General features: G+C 41.2%; 1 protein-coding gene across 2 annotated transcripts in view; it reads right to left on the reverse strand.

The window, feature by feature from the left end:
- MAPK1 (mitogen-activated protein kinase 1) overlaps positions 1-22,130 on the reverse strand; it is a 110,012-nt gene that overhangs the window by 26,447 nt on the left and 61,435 nt on the right. For both annotated transcript variants that reach the window (XM_032310395.1, XM_032310396.1), the window contains exons 2-4: positions 20,641-20,823; positions 18,367-18,556; positions 6,824-6,940 (exon numbers count right to left, since the gene is read on the reverse strand). In XM_032310395.1, the coding sequence (XP_032166286.1) occupies positions 6,824-6,940; positions 18,367-18,556; positions 20,641-20,823 (490 nt within the window). The remainder of the gene's footprint in view (positions 1-6,823; positions 6,941-18,366; positions 18,557-20,640; positions 20,824-22,130) is intronic.

The raw sequence follows: 22,130 nt of genomic DNA on the forward strand, positions 1-22,130 counted from the left end.
ATTAACTTACTAATAAATGAGAATTTCCAAAGTATACTTCATTCCTTTCCTCAAATGATTTGAAAGAGAGCAACCATATAAGCTAAAGCTGGCAAAAGGAAAAAACATTAATATCCCTTGCTTTAGGACATCTGTGGCCAATTTATTTATTTTGAAAAACCTGGAGACCAACTCAAGGCACTCAGAGTCACTGCTATACTTCCAGAGTTTCTTTGTCCGTTTTGCAAATCATTTTCAAAAAAGTTAGGCTGAAAATCCTTGATCTCTAACGGGGCTATGGGGTGTGTGGTGTGTGCTGGCTCCAACGTATTTTACTAATTTGTATTTGTCGTCTTTTTCTATTCAATTTTTAGGTATAATTTTTCTTTTAAAGGAATTCTATGAAAAGACTTGTAATAATTATCTGTCTAAATCATACAACAGTGTAAAAAACATAGCTCTCCAAGGAGTGTAAGTTGAATTTTATGGAAAATGCAAGGTATAATGATAAATGAACAGAGGAAAAAAAATTCAGCCAAATATTAAAGTTTAGAGAAACACAGTGGGAAAAATTTTTTTTTGAAAATCAAACACAGAATGATCCGATCTGCAACTATGATAAACTTAGGTTGAATTTCAAGATTATTCCCCAAATTCTTGTAACCCAAAATAGCTTTTGCTTTGAGCCAAAACCAAATAAAGAGGAACATTTAAAACACACACACAAAATAACTAAAAGGAACCAGGGCTCCCTGGAGAAATGGCTGCTCTAAGTCTGGGACAGGGAACATACTATAAGCCTGGAGCGTCCAGTGCCAAAAAGTAAGGAATTGCTCAAAATTAGTGGGGACATGTCACAGAGGCTCCCATTAGAAAACCCAGGACAACTTGAACATCAAATACAGAACGGCAGGTATGGAACTGAAGCCAATGAATAAGATAACCATGAATTAATAAGTGGAGAGAACTGAAACAAAGAGGGAATGACAGAGCTACAAAATTATCAACAGATGGTAAAAGTAGTGGTTCAAAGTATGATGAAGAAGATACCTTATATAATCTTGAAGTATTTCCCCACTAATTTCTTTTTTTTTTTAAATTAGAATTTTTTAAGATTATTTATTTATTTATTTGTGAAAGAGAGAGCGAGCGAGAGAGAGCGAGCGAGAACGAGCACAGGCAGACAGAGTGGAAGGCAGAGTCAGAGGGAGAAGCAGGCTCCCCGCAGAGCAAGGATCCCGATGTGGGACTCGATCCCAGAACGCTGGGATCATGACCCGAGCCAAAGGCAGCTGCTTAACCAACTGAGCCACCCAGGCGTCCCTTCCCCACTAATTTCTAATTTAACAATAATCTAATCTATTAATCTAATAATAATTATTACCATATTTAACTATAATTATCACCGCTATATGGTAAGAGAACCAGGTATCACTGAACCAAAATATCAACATCAACTTCACCAATACGGACATTAACCATGCCTCCTGATACAACACACTGAAAACAAAATATAGTTTTTGTGGTAGTCATGCCCAGAATACATGACATAAAACTGAGTTGCATGAGCACCTGGGTGGCTCAGTGGGTTAAGCCTCTGCCTTCGATTGGGTCATAATCTCAGGGTCCTGGGATCGAGCCCCACATCGGGCTCTGGGCTTCGTGGGAAGCCTGCCTCCCTCTCTCTCTCTGCCTGCCTCTCTGCCTACTTGTGATCTCTCTCTCTGTCAAATAAATAAATAAAATCTTAAAAAAAACAAAAAACAGAAAACCGGAGGTGCATTCTACAAAACACTATTCTAAGGAAATATATGCTGAAATGCTTAGGGATAAAGGGGCCCATCTATAATTCACTCTCAGAAGATTCAGAGAAAAAAAAAAAATCTACACACGTATACAGAGAGAATGAAACAACAAACAGGACAAAGAATAAAGAACTGGTGAGTCTGAATCTCAGGTGAAGGATATACAGAAGTTCTAGCCAGCAGTTCTCCCAGGTGGTCCAGAGCCCCAGTGGCTTCCCTCTAAGGATCTGAGAGGTGACACTACTTTTGTACTACTAAGGTGTTTTCCTTTCCATTTATTCTCTCACAAGTGCACTAGAGATTTTTCCAGAGGCTATACAGCATGTGACAACACTGTCCATGAAATATGACAATATCTGGAACATCTGCTTAAGTCAGTGAACCAGTATTTTCCAAAGGCTAAATATTACAAAACCATGCGTCAGTGAATGTAAGGTAGCCAAAGAGGTCCTTTTTTTTTTTTTTTTTAAAGTATTTTATTTATTTATTTGACAGAGACAGAGAGAGATCACAAGCAGGCAGAGAGAGACGGGAGAAGCAGGCCCCCAGCTGAGCAGAGAACCTGACGTGGGGCCTGATCCTAGGACCCCAAGATCACGACCTGAGCCAAAGGCAGAGGCTCAACCCACTGAGCCACCCAGGCACCCCTAGACCAATAGGTTTTAATAAGACTGTACAAAAAGTTCAGTGGCATGGTTTCAGACTCCACAACCAAGTTTTCATTTTGTTCATTTTCTTCACTACAATATCAACAAGGAATAGTCACAAGTAGCTAAAAAGACTACTAACATACTCCCTTTCCCAATTCTATGTGAAGACTCTTCTTCACAGACTTAAATCCAAACAACCTACTGGCCAGACTGAGTACAGAACTAGGGAAGAATTCAGCAACAGTCTATTAGGCAACATAAAATGTGAAAAATGAAAACAATGTCACTTTTCTAACTAAAATGTTTCTGTGATGGAAAATAAACATACGTTTTTATGAAAAATACTTATGTCAACAACAGTAGCTTTATTATTGTTATTTAGATATCAATACTTCTTAAAAATTTCAGTATTGGGGCACCTAGGTGGCTCAGTGGGTTAAAGCCTCTGCCTTCGGCTCGGGTCATGATCCCTGGGTCCTGGGATCGAGCCCCACATCAGGCTCTCTGCTCGGCAGCGAGCCTATTGCCCTTCCTCTCTCTCTGCCTGCCTCTCTGAAATTTTTTTTCGTATTAATTTCCATATAGTAAATACTGATGGATATAATGCACATAAACAAATCTTGCTTCGGGTCTTTGATACTTTCTTTTTTCTTTTTTAAAGATTTACCTTTTTGGGCGCCTGGGTGGCTCAGTGGGTTAAAGCCTTTGCCTTCAGCTTGGGTCATGATCCCAGGGTCCTGGGATCGAGCCCTGCATCAGGCTCTCTGCTCAGCGGTGAGCCTGCTTCCTGCACTCTCTCTGCCTGCCTCTCTCCCTTCTTGTGATCTCTGTCTGTCAAATAAATAAATAAAATCTTAAAAAAAAAAAAAAAGATTTATCTTTTTTAAATATTTTATTTATTTATTTGACAGAGAAAGACACAGTGAGAGAGGGAACCCAAGCAGGGGGAGTGGGAGAGGGAGAAGCAGGATTCCCACTGAGCAGGGAGCCTGACGCCAGGCTCAATCCCAGGACCCTGGGATCATGACCTGAGTCGAAGGCAGACACTTATCAACTGAGACACCTGGAACCCCAAAGATTTATCTTAGAGAGAGAGCGTGTGAGCGAGCGGGAAGGAGGGGCAAAAGAAGACAGAGAGAGTCCTAAGCAGATGCCACACTGAGTGTGGAGTCCAATACAGTGCTCGATTCCACAACCCTCAGGATCCTAACCTGAGCCAAAACCAAGAGTCAGACGCTTAATCAACTGAGCCACTCAGGAACCCCTAGTTTGACACTTTTTAAGAGAGTGAAGGAATCTTGGGGTTCAAATGTTTGAGAACCACTGCCTTATACTTTTCTTGCAAACTGAAGATTCTATGAAAATAAAATGTTATAAATACACAGCACTCTAGCCAAAATGGGGACAATATGAGTATAGAAATAAAAAGATGATAATGGACAGGATGTATTTCATGAGTCCACAATAATGTTTTAAAAACAAAGGTAGGAAGGGTGCCTGGGTGGCGCAGTCAGTTAAGCCTCCGATTCTTCGTTTTGGCTCAGGTTGTGATCTCAGAGTCTTGAGATCAAGCCCTGCTTTGGTCTCCCTCCTCGGCAGGGAGTTGGCTTACTCCGTCCCTCTCCCTCTGCCTGTCCCCCTGCTTGTGCACATTCTCTAAAATGACTAAATCTTTAAAAGAAAAAAAAAAAAGGTGGGAGATAGGAAGAGAAAGAGAAAAAACAGAAAGCTCTTCATAGAAGAATGGCAGTGCATTAATGTAGAAGGAATAACACATTTGGAAAATCACTATTTTGCAACCCCCAATATAATGATAGAGGCAAGGGGTCATCATGGGGTAAATCACCAGGGTAAGATTGCTGGGAAACAGGAGCTCCATATACGTGAGTTCCAAGAATCCACGGGGTTCCTGCCAGAAAAGTGTGACCTAAACCTAATCATAAGGAACCAATCTGTACTCTGCAAAGTATTCAATGACATGAAGAAGACAGGAAGGGCGGGAGGACCGTTCTAGAGTGAGATCATAGACTGAAAATAAAACAGAAACAGCTGTAAAGAACTTTTGGGCGGGATAACTGGGATGTCACTAAATTAATGCTATTGTCTCGGTATGCTAAGGGTACTATGGCTGTGGGGAAAGAACACTGCTCTGCCTTTAATGAGTATTATTAGTATGGCCCAAAGGGTCTAGGAGTAAAGTCTTAGTTTATGTTGGTGAAGTATCAGAAGGTTTGACTAGACGGAAGAGAGAAGGTGGCAGAGAGGCAGGCAGAGACAGCCAGGGAAGGAGTAATAAGATATTGAAAGTTCATAAACCGAGGGAAGGGGTGTATGGGTGTTCACTGTGCTCTCAATTCTTCTACGGGTTTGAAATTGTTCTAAATTAATAAAAAGAAAAAAATAAATAGAGAACATTCTCAGGCTAGAGGTGCTGTAAATAAAAAGAATTCACACTCAGTTTTATTTTAGTTAATTCTACAAGTAAGAAGTGCTGGGCACTGTGGAGAACAGAGGCCATCCTTTTTTGGTTATTCCGCACCCCTGCACAGCGTGCAGACAGTGGAGTCATCTCAAGTTGGGATGGAGACTGTAGGGCCACGAAGGCACCAGGATAAAAATCATACCATCCGCTCTGTTTTACCATCAGTAGGCACCACGGGCGTGCGCGCGTGCACACACACACACGCGCGCGCGCGCAAATGCTTCTGGTTTGGAATGCCTGTCACATGGCCAGTCCAAAGAAAGAACCTGCTATTTGGGATTATGTGTGATACAGAATTATGAGAATCAACATGGCATTTTCTTCTTCAAAACATCTGTTACACTACAGTTTTCTTTATAATGGAATTTCTTTTAATGGAATTTTACTTTTATAACCAAACTGAACAAATGTATATCAAGAATAACTAACTGCTTTAAACAAATTCCATTTGCTCACAAAACAACTAATATTGTTCATCTCAAGCCCTTCTACTATATGAAGGATGGAGGAAGAGTGTGAAGCCCATGGGCTCACTAATTCTCTTAAAGCTTCCTGGGTCAACTTCTGGTTCCTAGATCTGAGACACAAGGCCCCATGTCTACTCTCATTGCTTTTCTTCAGGAATCTTAACATTACATTAACAGTAGATGGTGTTGAAGATCATCACGATAACATGACTCCCAGCTAATCCTTGGGCTGGACCCTGGTAATAAGTTCCTCACCCTTCCTCTAGCCTTGGAATATGTGCTCTGCCCACCGTTCCCACAGCAGCCATTTTCAAGGATGTAGCCTTGAAAGAATACGTGTTTTTGAGACTATCTGGGCTGTATACGTTACTGAGCCCAGTTAAGGGCTCTATATAAACTTTAAAGGTTTGGCAGATGAGTGCCGAGATTTACTCATGTTGTGGCTGCCCAAGACGAGCCCTGTAATAAGTTCCCTTACATATTAAGACTGCCACTACCCATCTGGAGTGGTATGCCTCTTCATTTTCTCTTTGCCCACCTAGTACTGGGGGTAGTCTGCAAACCAAGAGATAGAATTAAGTTCAAAATCTCCTAATTTTGAGATATTAGATATAGAAGTATGTTGGGTCCACTTACTTTCTTAAATCTGACACTCATTCATACACTATTTGCAAATGATGTATTAAAAATACTGAATCTCAATCTCCACAGCAGCCCTCAATGATTGCCACCTGGCTCATAAACCTAAAAAAGATGTCATACTTCACTTTTTCTTGCTTTTATAAATTTATTCAATCATTTCTTACAACCAAGACACAGATATTGTTAGAAATGTTTGCCTTCCACCTGTATGCACTCTACACAGCCACTCTGAGATGCAGAGGTACATCTATCTGGAAGCAGGACTACCATACAATTTTGAAAGAATCCATAATACTTCCTATTATTTCCATACCTACATTTTCTTCCAACTATGGTTGTAATTTTGCTGAAGAGACCTTCTTCATTACCAGATAAACCTGACTTTTGTAGAACAGCCCTGGTCCACCTTCAAAAAAATACGCACTATCATAACCTGTAACAAACCCAGCCTGCACTCATCTGTGGCAGCAGCAGGTGTTAAGAGCTGCGATAGGTAGGACTTTAGAAAAGTTGACCAAGGGCTAGGACACAGACCATTTATTGTTAACAGTGAAGAGATGGGCATGCCCCCCAACTCTAGAACACATCATCAGCACTACTCCAGCAGAGAGACAGAGGCCAAAACCCAGGGCCCAGAAGGTTAATGCTGAACTGGAGATTAAGGCAGCAGCTTGATTCTGGCCAGACAGGTCAAGCCTCAAGCTAGGTAGAGAGGCTTACTGGGAGGGAGGCTTACTGCAACACATATCCAAAGTTCTTTTGCTTCTTGGTTTTTTTATGAAAACCTCTGATCCTTACCTTGGAATTCAACATGATTTCTGGAGCCCTGTACCAACGTGTGGCTACATACTCCGTCAGGAACCCTGTGTGATCATGGTCTGGATCTGCAACACGGGCCAAGCCAAAGTCACAGATCTAAGAGAGAAAAAAAATGGGACACCTTAGAGACGCTAATGAAATTAGTATCAAAACATCATAAAAATAAAAAAGATAATAGCAATAATGATGATGATAAGCAGATGCTACCATTACTATGTGGCAGAAGCTTCCCTGTTAATTCTACATGCTCATTTTTTTTTTTTTAAAGATTTTATTTATTTATTTGACAGAGACCACAAGTAAGCAGAGAGGCAGGGCAGGGGAAGCAGGCTCCCTACTGATCAGAGAGCCTGATTCAGGGCTCGTTTCCAGGACCCTGAGATCATGACCTGAGCCAAAGGCAGAGGCTTAACCCACTGAGCCACCCAGGCGCCCCTCTTTTTCTTTTTTTAAAGATCTTATTTACTCATTTGACAGAGAGAGACATAGCAAGAGAGGGAACACAAGTAGGGGAGTGGGAAAGGGAGAAGCAGGTTTCCCGCTGAGCCTGGGAGCCCTATGCGGGGCTTGATCCCAGGACCTTGGGATCATGACCTGAGCTGAAGGCAGACGCTTAACGACTGAGCCACCCAGGCGCCCCTATATACTCATTCTTATACAATCCTCACAACCACCTGGAAGGTAGTGATGACCATTCAACATGTTGGAGATGAAGAACAGGCTGGAGGACTCTGTTAAGAGGCATACTCATCTTTCATTATCTGCTTATCCCAAAGAAATCTTGCTTAGGTCACTTGACAAAAACTGTTCTGGGTAAAAATAAAGTTACCAGAAACTGCCCAGGGTCCTTTCTCGGGCCTACTCCTGCTGGTCCCTGAGAATAACACTGCTAGATCGGCTCCTTGACCTACACTTGCCTTGCTTCTCAGACTTTACTTCCTGCCATTCTTCTACCTGTTCCACAAATGTAGGTATCTCCAAAGGGTCTTTTATTTATTTATTTTTTAAAGATTTTATTTATTTGACAGAGAGAGACACAGTGAGAGAGGGAACACAAGCAGGGGGAGCAGGAGAGGGAGAAGCAGGTTTCTTGCCGCCAAGCAGGAAGCCTGATGCAGGGCTTGATCCCAGAACCCTGGGATCACGATGTGAGCCAAAGGCAAACACTTAACGACTGAGCCTCCCAGGTACCCCAACCTCCAAAAATTCTTCCCACTTTCCTCCTCTTCCATGTAGTCAAATCTACTCCCAAAGCCTTACGAGGTCTCATATGCTGAAGCCGAATTTTTTTAAAGATTTTATTTGACAGAGAGAGAGAGAGAGAGAGAGAAAGGAGAGCGCAAACAACCGGGAGGAACAGCAGAGGGAGAGGGAGAAGCAGGCTCTCCACTGAGCAGGAAGCCCAATGCAGGGCTTAATCCCAGAAACAGGGGATCATAACCCCAGCCGAAGGCAGACACCCAAATGACTGAGCCACTCAGGCATCCCAAATACTTTGGTGCTACTCCAGACTCCAAAACATATGAAATTTAACTATAATATACAGTTGATTCTTGAAGAACATGGGTTTAAACTATCCAAGTCTGCTCACACATGGACTTTTTTTCAATAAAATATATTGGAAAACTTTTTGGAGATCTGCAATAATCTGAAAAAAAACTCACAGATGAATTGTGTAGCCTAGAAATACCAAAAAAATTAAGTTAGGTATTATTGCAGGAATACACTGTATAATACATATGACATACAAAATATGTTAATTGACTTGATGTTGTTGGTTAAAGCTCCTGATCAATAGAAGGTTATTAAACTTGGGGGGAGTCAAACTTATACACAGAATTTTTTTTAATGAGGATTTTTTATTGTATGGGGGGGGTGGTGGGGTGTTGGTATCCCGTATCGCTGTGTTTTTCAAGGGTCAACTACACTTCAGCTCACACAACTGGAGGATGTTTTATTTCCTCGGCATCTGGAGAACTAACCTGAGAAAGCGGGAGACATGTTAATAAATACATGCCAGAGTATAAGGCAAGGCAGCCTGGAAAACACACTGTTTTGGAGCATTACTACTTTAATTCAGTTAAGAATATAAGCCTGAGGGGCGCCTGGGTGGCTCAGTGGGTTAAAGCCTCTGCCTTCGGCTCAGGTCATGATCCCAGGGTCCTGAGATCGAGCCCCGCATCAGGCTCTCTGCTCAGCAGGGAGCCTGCTTCCTTCTCTCTCTCTGCCTGCCTCTCTGCCTACTTGTGATCTCTGTCTGTTAAATAAATAAAATTAAAAAAAAAAAAAAAAAAAAAAAAAAAAAAAGAATATAGGCCTGAGCTCAGGCCATAAAAATGGAGACAAGGAGGAAAGGACATGCTTAAGAAATATTCTTAAATGGATATCAATCTTTGCTTAAATATCCCAGAGTTGGGTGTCTCAACTCAACTTCGGAAAGCTCCCATTCACCGCACAAATGTCTTCCTCTAGCCTTGGACCCCGGGATTGCCATACAGTGCCTCTGATCCCACAAGTCCTGCAGCAGACTTCGACTACACCACTGAGGAAGGGTTATGTATCTGTGGCTGAACGATCACCATCAATCTACTGCATCTTTAAAAGAAGCAAACGTCACATCTGCTTTGCCAAGTTCCTCTACCAGAGGCAATTTTCTATGTGTATTGAGTGGCCTGATGAGGAAATCCTGGTCCTGCTCTATAGCTCTGACACTAACTCTGGCTACTATACTCTCGTAACTTCAGTCTACATTAACATCCATCATAAGCACCACCCTCACCTTTCAAAGCTGGCTTGCCAATCAATGCCATTACACTCCTAATAGTAATGGGCCCGTAAGAGAACCTGGTTGATGTATGGCCATAAGCTTTTATGTGGGCTCACAGTAAATACTAACTTTGGCTTGGCTGATCTTGACGCTTTCAATGTCCCTGGCACCCTGTTTGTTTCTTTCAAGCCTTTTCTACTAATTCCAGTGACACCAACTGCAGGAAGGCTTCCTAGTAGTCATGCCCAGGAAGCTCACTAGCAACATGGTCCTCTTTGGCATGATTTCCAACTCAGAGAAGCAACAATTGATGATTTCTTCCTACAATCTGGAGGTGAGTACTCTAAGCCATTCCGAGCCATCACCTGGCACATTGCCCTACCACCAATCTTTTTTAATTCTGTGGCTTGAATTCTTCAATGTATCTGTGACCCAGTTTTTCTTTTGAGAGCTAACACTTCATCTGATTCGAATTCAACCAAAGCTCACCATTCAGTCTGCCCTCTGATGTATAAATGGACACCTAAAGCCACATCTTGAATTGTACGGAGAAGAAATACTGCAGCTTGTCAGCCGTGCAAAACCAGCACAAACCCCAAACCATGGTCACAGATCCTTCACTGACCCCATGCCTGATAGGACAGAGACTGGATGGGTCTAGACTTGATACACAGCTCCTCACTGGCTAGCTGAAAAAAAAAATAAGCCCCAGATAGATTTAAAAAGCCAGAATATAAGAAATTCACAGATGAGGGAGGCCATGTACTGAAGCTGATGTTTCCATGGTCCTCCTGGACTGTGGACGAAGAAATGGAAGCTATGTTTTAGAGGGGTTGATTACATTCCTAGTAATCTACAAAGACAGGGGACAAGAGGAATAACTTTATACACAGTCGTGGCATATATATTTTCTAAAAAGGGACACATCATTATAACCCTATCCCCCAAGCTCTTCTTATAAGGTCTCTGAACTTTTATCAAGAGGACAGGATCTATCTTCCCTCCTCTTGAATCTGTGCAAAACTTTTTAACAGCCTGAACCAAGAGAACATGGCAGAAGTGATACTATGTGACTTCGGAGGCTATCATAAAATGCAACACGACTTCCACTGGGCTCTCTCTCTCTACTGGGGTACCTGGAACCCTCAGGAGGGAACCCAGGACACTGGGCTGTATGTGGCTGTTCCAGGTGACAGCCAGTATCAATTGCCAGGTACATCAGAGGATTCCAGTCCCTAACTTCACATCTTCTAGCTGATATCCAGATGTGGGAGCAGAAACCAATCATCACTGCTACCCTTTGACTAATTCCTGATCCACAGAAACGATGAGCTAATACATGATTACTATTGTTTCAGACCACTACTTTTCAGGTGATTTGTTACAGAGGAAGAAACAGCTAATACAGTGGTAGTGGACACACTACTTTTGGTGGGACAGGCACTCTGAGGAGGCCCCTCTGAAGTGATACTGAACCACTGAAAAGATGCTAACTATGGAAAGACCCGGGGAAAGCCAGAGCATACCCTAAAGAATCTAGCTGGGCAAGTATGAGGGGCATAGGTGGCAACTAGACCTGAAGCCTCCTAAAACGGCTCTTGAATTGACTGCTTCCACATCTCAACTGTCACGACCTTAGCTGAGATTCAGTTTAGTTTGCTGGAATTAGGAAAACTAGCTTGGTTACCTGCCTGCAAGCTAATTCATCCTCTAGCTTCCTGTCTAAATGCTGCTTCTAAAATATAAGTCACCTTTCTGGCTCAAAATCTTTAACCAATCCCCTTCACCTACTGAACAAAATGCAATTAAAAAAAAAAAAAGATTTTATTTATTTGAGAGAGAGAGAGAGAGCACATGAGGAGGAGAAGGGTAGAGGGAGAGGGAGAAGCAGGTTCCCCGCTGAGCAGGGGCTTGATCCCAGGAACCTGAGATCATGACCTGAGCTGGAGGCACATGCTTAACCGAAGGAGGCACCCAAGCGCCCCGAAACCCTAATTATTTAAGCATAACCTTCTAGACTATTCACATGCTGCCACCAAACTATCTTCCTAATCTCCTCTCTTCTACCGCCTTTTCTGCCCACATCTGCTCCTACTGACTCAATACTACATCTGCGTTTATGACCTAACTGTGCAATGACCTTTCCACTGAGTGCCCTATCCATTCCATTCCCTTACCCTAAATCCAGCTTGAATGTTACCCCTTCTGAGAAGTTCCCCAGAAATCAACAACACCCCACCCAAGAACTCACTGCTCACTTTTCCAAACTCCTCTAATACTCTGTTAGACACATATTAAAGTATATCCCACAATCCATGACAGCTGAGCATATGCTCATCTCCCCAGCTAAAAGATTATCAAGTCCCTAGAAAAAGGCAACACTTGACTGACTGGTTATTCCTAAATGTTATATACATAATGGACACTTGATGTTTAGTCAATAAATGACTTACTTCACATGTTTATGAAGCACAACTGGAGTGGATTAACTGGCACAGACTCTAGTGGTGACCATTTTTCACAATATCTGAATTACTGATAATCTTTTAAAAAATAAAAATCAAGGGGTGCCTGGGTGGCTCAGTGGGTTAAAGCCTCTGCCTTCAGCTCAGGTCATGATCTCAGGGTCCTGGGATCAAGCCCCATGTCAGGTTCTCCGCTCAGCGGCGGGTCTGCTTCCCCCTCTCTCTCTGCCTGCCTCTCTGCCTACTTGTGATTTCTGTCTGTCAAATAAATAAATAAAATCTTAAAAAAAAAAAATCAAGGTACAGAATTACCAGGGTTAATATCTTATGTTAAACAATTAATGTTAGTAAAATTACACCATTCCGGGGCACCTGGGTGGCTCAGCGGGTTAGGCCGCTGCCTTCAGCTCGGGTCATGATTCTGGGGTCCTGGGATCGAGCCCCACATTGGGCTCTCTGCTCAGCAGGGAGCCTGCTTCTCCCTATCTGCCTGCCTCTCTGCCTACTTCTGCCTACTTGTGATTTCACTGTCAAAAAATAAATAACTTAAAAAAAATTACACTATTCAAAGTGGCAATATTGAAGAAGAAGGAAAAATTAAAAGCTGGAATTCCTAGTATTCCTTTACTAGGAAGGACAACATAACCTATCATGCTGAATGCTACAATACAACTATCTTCTTAGGATTAAAATTAAATGTGCAGTTGTTCTTCCTCATCCTCTCCCTGCAGAAAATCCAGTCCACCCTTAAGGGGTTGGCCATGTGACATAAGGATCTCTGTGGGAGAACCACAGTGGCCCATGGGGGTATGAGGAACCCAAGCAGAAATAAGAGGGAGCTCCAGATCAGGGCATGGTCGATGTGTGAGATGAAGAGGGAATTCATATGGGGAGGCAGCAGCAGCCCACCTAAGGTCTGAGAGTCTGAGCAAAGTGAGCAGAGGATCCATGGATGATACTGTACAAACCAATTATTTCATTGGAAGCTGCAAAATGATGATTTTTCTAGTTTACTATTTGTTCTGCATTAACTAGCTGGCATTCTTTTAAAAGAGCCAATTCTTCATCAACTGGAGCTGTTTACCCTGATGCACAAACCATACTAGAAAGACAGGAAAATGTTTCATCCCTTTCATTTAGTGACCGATGTTCAGAATAGTAAGTTGGTATAAGGGTGACCTCGTTTTACTATTTATATCCCCCCAGCCTAGCACAGGACATAGACCAGTAGGTTCTCAAAAGTTATTGGTTACAATTTAAAATACAGAGGGAGATGTGGGGTTTAGACCTCTAGATTTCACAACTCTATTCATAGTCATCAATGAAAAGCTCATATGATTTAAAAAACAGACCAAAAAACCCCACTATAACACTGAAGGCTAGCCAAATTTATATGGTATTGACTAAAAACTACAAAGGTTACAAAATTAAAAAAAAAATTCATCATAATTCCATACAAAGGAAGGTATGGACAAATTGCATATGGTACAAGAAACACAAAATGAGCTCTAGCACTTCTACCTGGCTACTTTATAGGCTCTGCAAACTCAGATTTTCATTAAACAAAGGAAACCCCAAAGATAGCTTTCATGTCCTGTGTTCCAGAATCCTCTTTCCTAGGCATAACCAGAACTAAAAAGGCTATGAAACTAGCAACCTGGGACTCCAACTGGGATTTCTGTGGGCTCTGTCTAGCGAACATTAAGGACACAGACTGCTAGAGACCTAATTCCCCTGGTAGTACCACTAGAAATATGCCAGCATAATCTCCAAATAGATCTACAACCCTTGTGTTTCTGTGGCCCTGAGAAATAAAATGGGAGTCTATAAGAGAGGCTCCCAGAAGGTTCTAAGAGGACAACATCTATTTGTCTCAGGGCTTCAAATAACAAGTGCAAAGCATGTTTATGGAAGTGAGAAAGAAATCTTACTATTGTTGACCGTGAAAAGTTAAGTCTGAAGACATTAATAACAGCTGATATCCTGAGGGCTCAAGAGTAAGAAATACTTTAGTTAACAGAAACCAATGGAAAAAAGGAAGAAAATGACATGACTGTCTACTTGAAAATTCAAAAAACCCTAAATGACAAGAGGCAAGATCACTGGTTATAAACTTTCTAGGCACAGGGACCTGTAGTACAGGTATCATGGTCACCCCAGGGTACTGAGGATGTGATAGATACAGTGATTTCAGAGCTCAAGCAAACAAGACCCTTTTCCCCATTGGTGCTCTCAACTCTTATATACGCACCTGAACTGTCACTGTCCCTTGACCTACCTTTGGGACATGCTCACCATGACAAATCAGAGATGACAAGCCATACCTCCTGAATATTTATGCCCATGTCAATTAAGCACACCCCATACGTACATTTCAAAATGTGGGTGAATTGCACCATTGTAAATATCTATATAATCCCACTGTGTTTCTGAACTTCTGTGTTATACTGGCTTTTGAAAACAATACACAGATTGTGTGGATGGCCAACAACACAGATCAATGTGGGTATAAATTTTGGTAAGTATGAATAAAATGGCCCTAGGTAAAGAGAAGCCCACAAACAGTGAACAGACAAAAAAGTAGTCTGGTTCTGTTTGTTTTCTTCTTAAGGATGAGCATTTTCAAACAAAGTTAGGAGTCAACTTTTCCCAAAAATACTATATACTGAAAATACTGATCGAGAACATCTCTTCAAAAGCAAACGGAAGCGATCTGTCATAACAGAGTTGTAGTAAGAAATAGAAAGAAAAAAGGAAGAACTAGGAGACAAAAATACTGTAATTTTTCAAGAAAATCACTAAGTGGCTATTCCTATGAGCAGCTTCATTCCTTTTGTGCCCACCTGGCTTTTAGCTGCAGATCGATGGGAAAGGATCTGGTTACACCCCACGTAAGACAAGAATCTAATTCTGTCAGATCCCAAGAGGTGACAGAGTCCAACCCAACTATATCTAATGTAGGAAGCTACCCTCTACATCTCACAGAATGTTGGTCACCCTGTTTCAAACACTCAATGATAGTGAATAAGCTAATCAACCACCTGGAGCAGAACCCACCGCCTTTTTTTCAGATAGTTCCAGAAGGTTCTCCAAGATCTACCTTCAACCAACAGCTCCAGCTTAGCATCAATGACTTCCTAATTCTCATCCAAAGCTGCAGCCACACAAAGCAGGCCTCAGTGTTTATGCACTAATCCCTTAACTTCTTACTTCCTTTCTGTTGTTCCTTTTGCCTACTATGATACTCTTTGCTCAACACAGCCACTCCCTTACTGAAAGTCTGCCCATCTCTAGAGGACAAGCATGGACACCACCTGTTTCCTGATGCCTCTCAAAGCCCCAGCCAGAACTAACCCACTCTCTCCTTTGCATTTGTACACTATTCTTTTCAGTATCTCAGTTACAGCAGATATTATTACAATAATCTATTGTTTATCAGACTTCTGACCTATGAGTTTTCAGATTGCAGAGACAGACACTCCTCCCTCTCCCTTGCCAGGTACTCCTTAAGGGCTTCTCACAGGAATGTTTGTTAAACTGAAGTCCAAGAAATGATCACTTTATACATCTAAATGCACTTTTTAAATAGCTCTGAGATATAATTTGCATACCACATAATTCATCCACTTAAGGTATATAATTCAATGGTTTTGGTATTATACTCACAGGGCACGCAACTGTTACCCCCTTCTAATTTTAGAAAATTTTTGTAACCACAGGAAGAAATCTTGTATCCATCAGCAGTCTCCCCAATCCTCCCCAATCCCACCTGCCTAGGATTTTATTTTATTTTATCCACTTCCTGTGCTACAGATTTATCTATTCTAGATATTTCATGTAAATAGAACCAAGACTGGCTTCCTTTACTTACACAATAATTTTCTAAGGTTCATCCACATTATAGCATATACCAGTATTCCATTTCTTTTTATTCCACTGTATGGATCTACCACATTTTAATTATTTACCATCAAATGGATATTCAAACTGTTTCCACTTTGGGACTATTATGCTACTTTAGATTATTTGTACACTAGTTTTTGTGTGGACATATTTTCATTGAGTGAAATCCTTACCAACACTTATCACCTGACTTTTTGATTACAGTCAACCTAGTATGTATAAACTGGTATCTCATTGTGGTTTTGACTTACATTTCCCTATGACTTATGATAACAAACATCTTTTCATGTACTTACTGGCCATTTGCCTAACTTCTTTAGAAAAATGTCCATTCAGATTCTTTGCCGAATATTAAACTGGGCTATTTATTTTTAATTGTTGAATTATAAGAGTTTTTCATATATTTAAGATATAAATCTCTTATCAGACACATGATTTATAAATATTTTCTCTCATTTTGTGGGTTGTCTTTTCACTTGATGGTTTACTCTGTAACACAGGTTCCTCATCTACATGAAATCCAATTTTTGGAGTGCCCTGCGTGGCTCAGTGGGTTAAGCCTCTGCTGTTGGCTTCACCATGATCCCAGGGTCCTGGGATGGAGCCCCGCATCAGGCTCTCTACTCAGCGGGGACCCTGCTTCCCCCTCTAGCTCTGCCTGCCTCTCTGCCTACCTGTGATCTGTCAAATAAATAAAATCTTAAAAAAAAAAAAAAAAATCCCAGCTTTTTTCTCTTTTGTTGCTTGTCCTTCTGGTGTAATGTATAATAGGACTGCCTAATGCCAGATTGCAGAGACTCACTCCAATGTTTTCCATTTCCATTTAGCTTCTAAATTTAGGTCTTTAGGGGCACCTGGGTGGCTCAGTCAGTTCGGCTCAGGGTCCTGGGATTGGCTGGCAACTGGCTCCACACTCAGCAGAGTCTACTCATCTCTCCTTCCCCCCTGCCCCTCCCCTGGCTCGTGCACACACATCAAGTGCATGCTTGCTCTCTCAAATTAAAAAAATTTATGTTTTTATTTATATATTTGACAGAGAGAGCACGCAAGCACGAGAGAGCACAAGCACAAGACAGCACAAGCAAGAGGAGTGGCAGAGGGAGAGGGAGAAGTAGGCTCCCCACTGAGCAGGGAGCCTGAGGATGCCAGGCTCAATCCCAGGACCCGGGGTCATGACCTAAGCCAAAGGTAGACGCTTAACTGACTGAACCACCCAGGCTCCCCTCAAATTAAAATCTTAAAAAAAAAAAAAAATTTAGGTCTTTGATTTGTTTTGTGTTAATTTTTATACATGATATGAGCATATATTCAGTTGTCCCAGCACTTCAATCATTTGTTGAAAAGAATGACTTTGGTACTCTCACCAAAAATCAGTTATCATAACATAGAGGTTTATTTACTCACTGATTAATTGATTACTATAGTTTTGTTAAGTTTTGAAATCAAGAAGTGTGATAAGTCCTTCAATTTTGTTCTTTCATACGATTTTGGCTATTTTGGTTCTCTTGAATTTCTATATGCATTTCAGGACCAAGCTGTCCATATCTGCAAAAAAGCCACCTAGAGCTTTGTCAGGGATCACACTGTGTAGATCAATTTGGGGGAGCTCTGCCTCCTAAATAGTGTTAAGTCTTGCAATCCAGACACTGCTATCTTTCCATTTATCTAGGTCTTCTTGGATTCACATGCATTTTTATCAGACTGAATCCACATTCTTTCATATCTAATATAGCCTTAGATTTCCTCCTTGTTTAGCTCTGCTACTGTTAAAACAAATATATGTTTGCAAATGCTGCCCATTTAAAAAAAATATTTTATTTATTTGTCAGAGAGAGAGCACAAGCAGGGGGAGCAGCAGGCAGAGGGAGAAGCAGGCTCCCCAGTGAGCAAGGAGCCTGATGTGGGAATTGATCCCAGGACCCTGAGATCACCCAGGTGTCCCAAATGCTGCCCATTTTTATGAGAACTCTGAGGACTATAAGGATCTAGGGTTTTCACATTAATTGGAAACATCCTAACTACTAAAGTCATAAAGGCTAAGTTTTCAGTTGTTTTCTGAGTATTCTTTGTATAAAACTTATTAAGAAAAAGGTTACCAATGAAATGAATTTTTAACTTATACATAATGCATATGATCCTGCTTTCATATATGTAAGCATAAATGTACACATGTATGTAAGAAAACAGCAAGAACTCTGGAAGAAAATATACCAATATGTTATAGTGGTTACCTCTGGATGGTAGAACTGGATGGAGAAGAGACCTAGCGCTTTTTACTTGTGTGTGTGTGTGTGTGTGTGTGAACATAAAAATGGTTTAAGCCCAGTGAAGGAGGATTGTTTTTTCCCCCCAACATGTATCACCCTAAGAGTAAACAACCGGCTGACCTTGAGATCGCAGGTGGTGTTGAGCAGCAGGTTGGAAGGTTTGAGGTCACGATGCAGTACATTAGCTGAATGGATATATTTTAACCCTCTGAGGATCTGGTAAAGAAAATAGCAGATATGGTCGTTGCTGAGGTGTTGCGTCTTCAAGAGCTTGTAGAGATCTGTTTCCATGAGGTCCTGTACTATATATCTGTTTAGACAGGTTAAGGTAACAGAGCAAATTATCTGGTTACACTCAGCAAAGCACACTGAAATCAAAACGAACCTTCTCCCCAAACAATCCATTATTATATCATGAGGCCTGCAAGGAAAATGAGAAACTGATGAAAATCTGATTTACCTCTATGGAAGGAATCTGAAATAGTTAACCTTCTTAAGTCCTGTGGAAAAAATAGCCATTAATATCTGCCTGGTATGATCAATAAACAGGCCTAGACTGAGATGAGACAGGCTGTTATGCAAATACTGGATAATCTTTCATCCTAGTCCATTGTCAACAAACCCTCTCCAAGGGTGGCCAACAGGCATCATACACTCCCCTCTTCTCTTTGGCCCAGCAACAACTTCTAATGTCACTGTTCTTTTACCTCCCTTCTTGTCCCCCCTCCTTCTCCTGAAGAATAAAACCTTCGGAAACACAGACCTAGAACGCACTGCTACTAAATGCAGCCTTCTATGTGCTTGACTCTTTTTTTTTTTTTAGATTTTATTTATTTATTTGGTAGAGAGAGGTCACAAGTAGGCAGAGAGGCAGGCAGAGAGAGAGGAAGGGAAGCAGGCCCCCTGCTGAGCAGAGAGCCTGACGCGGAACTCCATCCCAGGACCCTGAGATCATGACCTGAGCCGAAGGCAGCGGCTTAACCCACTGAGCCACCCAGGTGCCCTATGTGCTTGACTCTTAATTAAGGTTAAGATCTTAAATAAATGAGAGCATTGGGAAGTCATGCTAAGGGGCTCACGCTGGCTTTACTCCTCTTGCTTTCTTGCCTACCCACATATCTAAGCCACCTAGAATTTTATCTGTGGATGATTTCTTTCTTACAGAAATTACATTCTAGAACTCTTTAGCTTTAACTTCACCCGATTATTATTTCATTAGCAGTTATTTCTGCGTATCTCTTATTCATTTCTGTGTAAATATTATTGTATGTCCCCTACAGATTCATGTTAGATGAGACACAGTATGGGATTCAGAGGAAACAGAATTTGAAAACTTGTCATCTTGAAACAGACTTGATTTTCCTAGTAAAAGGTAAAGGAGGACAACAGGTGGTAGCAGGAGGCATTTCACTTAACACTACAACTTGATAACAGAGCTGTTTAAAAAATGGAAAGGGCTGGGGCACCTGGATGGCTCAGTCATTAAGCGTCTGCCTTCGGCTCAGGTCGTGATCACAGGGTCCTGGGATCAAGCCCCGCATCCGGCTCCCTTCTCTATAGGAGGCCTGCTTCTCCGTCTCCCATGCCCTCTCCTGTGTTCCCTCTCTCGCTATGTCTCTGCCAAATAAATAAATAAAACCTCTAAAAAAAAAAAAAAAAAAAAAAAAAAAAAAAGGAAAGGCTGCCTAGAGACAGTGAGCTGCCTGTCCCCAGGCTGGGCAAAAAGCAAACTGGGAAAACTGGTAGGAATGCTGTACTAGCCTGAATAGAAACTTTTCTCTGGCAGACTCTCTTCAGATACTTAATGCTTCTATCTTTCAAATGCAGTCTTTAACCACGGAGCATTCTCTGGACCAGATTTCTAAATGCTGCTGATAGTTAATAACGTAATTTCAGAGCTGAGTCAAATTTAAAGACCATGAAGGCTAGGCTAGTACCTTAATAATGAGAAAACAGACCTAAAGGTGAATGACATTGTCTAAGATCAGGACAGTCTGGATTTGACCAGGTGATATCCAGCACAACCTCCTTCTTAATCTACTATTCATTCCCGCTCTTTTTACCACAACAAACAATATCTAGAATGGAAAAAACATGACTGGAAATGGTGTTAAGATTTTCCATAACTATACTTAACCAAAATCTTTACTGGAATGGACAGTAAATAATGGACAGTAAAAATACAGGTTCGAAAAGACACTAAAAAGAGTTACTGACAACTCATAAAAATGAATCAAAGAAAAAAATTATACAAGTCTAATAGCAAGCAGATTACAATTTTCCCTTTAATGTGGTTTATATACTTTTCCTTTACTCTGATAAATCCAGGTATTTCAAGTTACATTTCCTCAACAAGGTGATCAATCAGTGGAGGCAGCTGTCTGAAAAGGATACACATCTTTCATTTGCTCAATGGTTGGTGCTCGAATAATGTCATTGATTCCAATGATGTTCTCATGTCTGAAGCGCAGTAAGATTTTTATCTCCCTCAGGGTTCTCTGGCAGTAGGTCTGGTGTTCAAAAGGACTGATTTTCTTGATAGCTACTCGAACTTTGTTGACATTATCATAAGCAGAGCTAAAAAAAAAAAAAACAACAAAAACAAAAAGGAGGGGGAGGGGAAAGATGGCATTTAAAATAGTTTAGGAACATCTTGGCAGAAAGAATAAAAATCGGTAAAGTAGTAAATGTTTAGCACTCTGGGTAAATACTTATTTCATACAGGTGAAGGCAGCATGTATATTATCCACAAAAAAGCCACAAGCTAGGAAGGATGTAGCTGGCACAATGCAACACATACTCAATCTCAAACTTAACACAGAGCCCAGCCCCGATAAACATGTAGATGTCCACTGTCATGAGCCCCGGAACATGGTTTATGCCATACACCCATACACAAAACATTTTCCCAGTTTTTAACAGCAACTGCATTTTGGTGAGAGTAATCATTTGTCTCCAAAACAACTTCCTATTGTATCAGATTCCTCTGACTCAGCAGCAACATTCAAATGACCATCAACTACATTTTCAGCCCCAACAAAAATGGACCCAAGCGGACGCCTTCATTGCTTGAATCTACTTTGTCTTATTTGCAAAATGACATGACTCTTTCTTCTTTTTTAACTTTTTTTTTTTTTAAAGATTTTCCTTATTTATTTGACAGAGATCACAAGGAGGCAGAGAGAAAGGGAAGCAGGCTCCCTGCTGAGCAGAGAGCCCAATGTGGGGCTGGATCCCAGGACCCTGGGATCATGACCTGAGCCAAAGGCAGAGGCTTTAACCCACTGAGCCACCCAGGTGTCCCTAACTGTTTTAAGTAACAAATTAATGTAGGCTCATATAGTGCCAGCACTGATGTCATATAAGTGATAAGCACATTATTCTTGAAGAAAAATGGTGGTTCTATGTGTATTAAGGTGGGTTTTAACCATAAAACACAAAAGCTATAAGGGAAAAAAAAATCACATTTTAAGATAGTACTGGTAAGATAGTACATGGTTTTGAAACCTACTGTAACACATTAAAAAAAAACAACAACACCTTGCCCTTCAAAGTTCTTTTCATATACCTAATTACATTTTGTCTTCACAATATCTTTAAAAAGTAGAGGACAGCAATGTTTTTATGTACATTGCCCAGGTAAGATTCCCTTAGATATAGAAAGAATAATTCTTTTACCCAAAGGACTAATATCCCTAGGCCTTCTTTTTCCAAAGTACCTTAGGTTTATGTCCTCTTCTCAGGAAGCTGTCCTTCCATCTCACTCTATCTGGGTACATACTGCATTGACAGGCTGCCACCAGTGGATGAGTCCCATCACTTAACTAAAGTGCTACTCAAACTGTGGTCTCCAGACCCTTGCATCAGGATCACCTGACATTCTT

The sequence above is a fragment of the Mustela erminea genome, chromosome 13 (genome assembly GCF_009829155.1).
Source record: "Mustela erminea isolate mMusErm1 chromosome 13, mMusErm1.Pri, whole genome shotgun sequence".
NCBI classification, from domain to species: domain Eukaryota; kingdom Metazoa; phylum Chordata; class Mammalia; order Carnivora; family Mustelidae; genus Mustela; species Mustela erminea.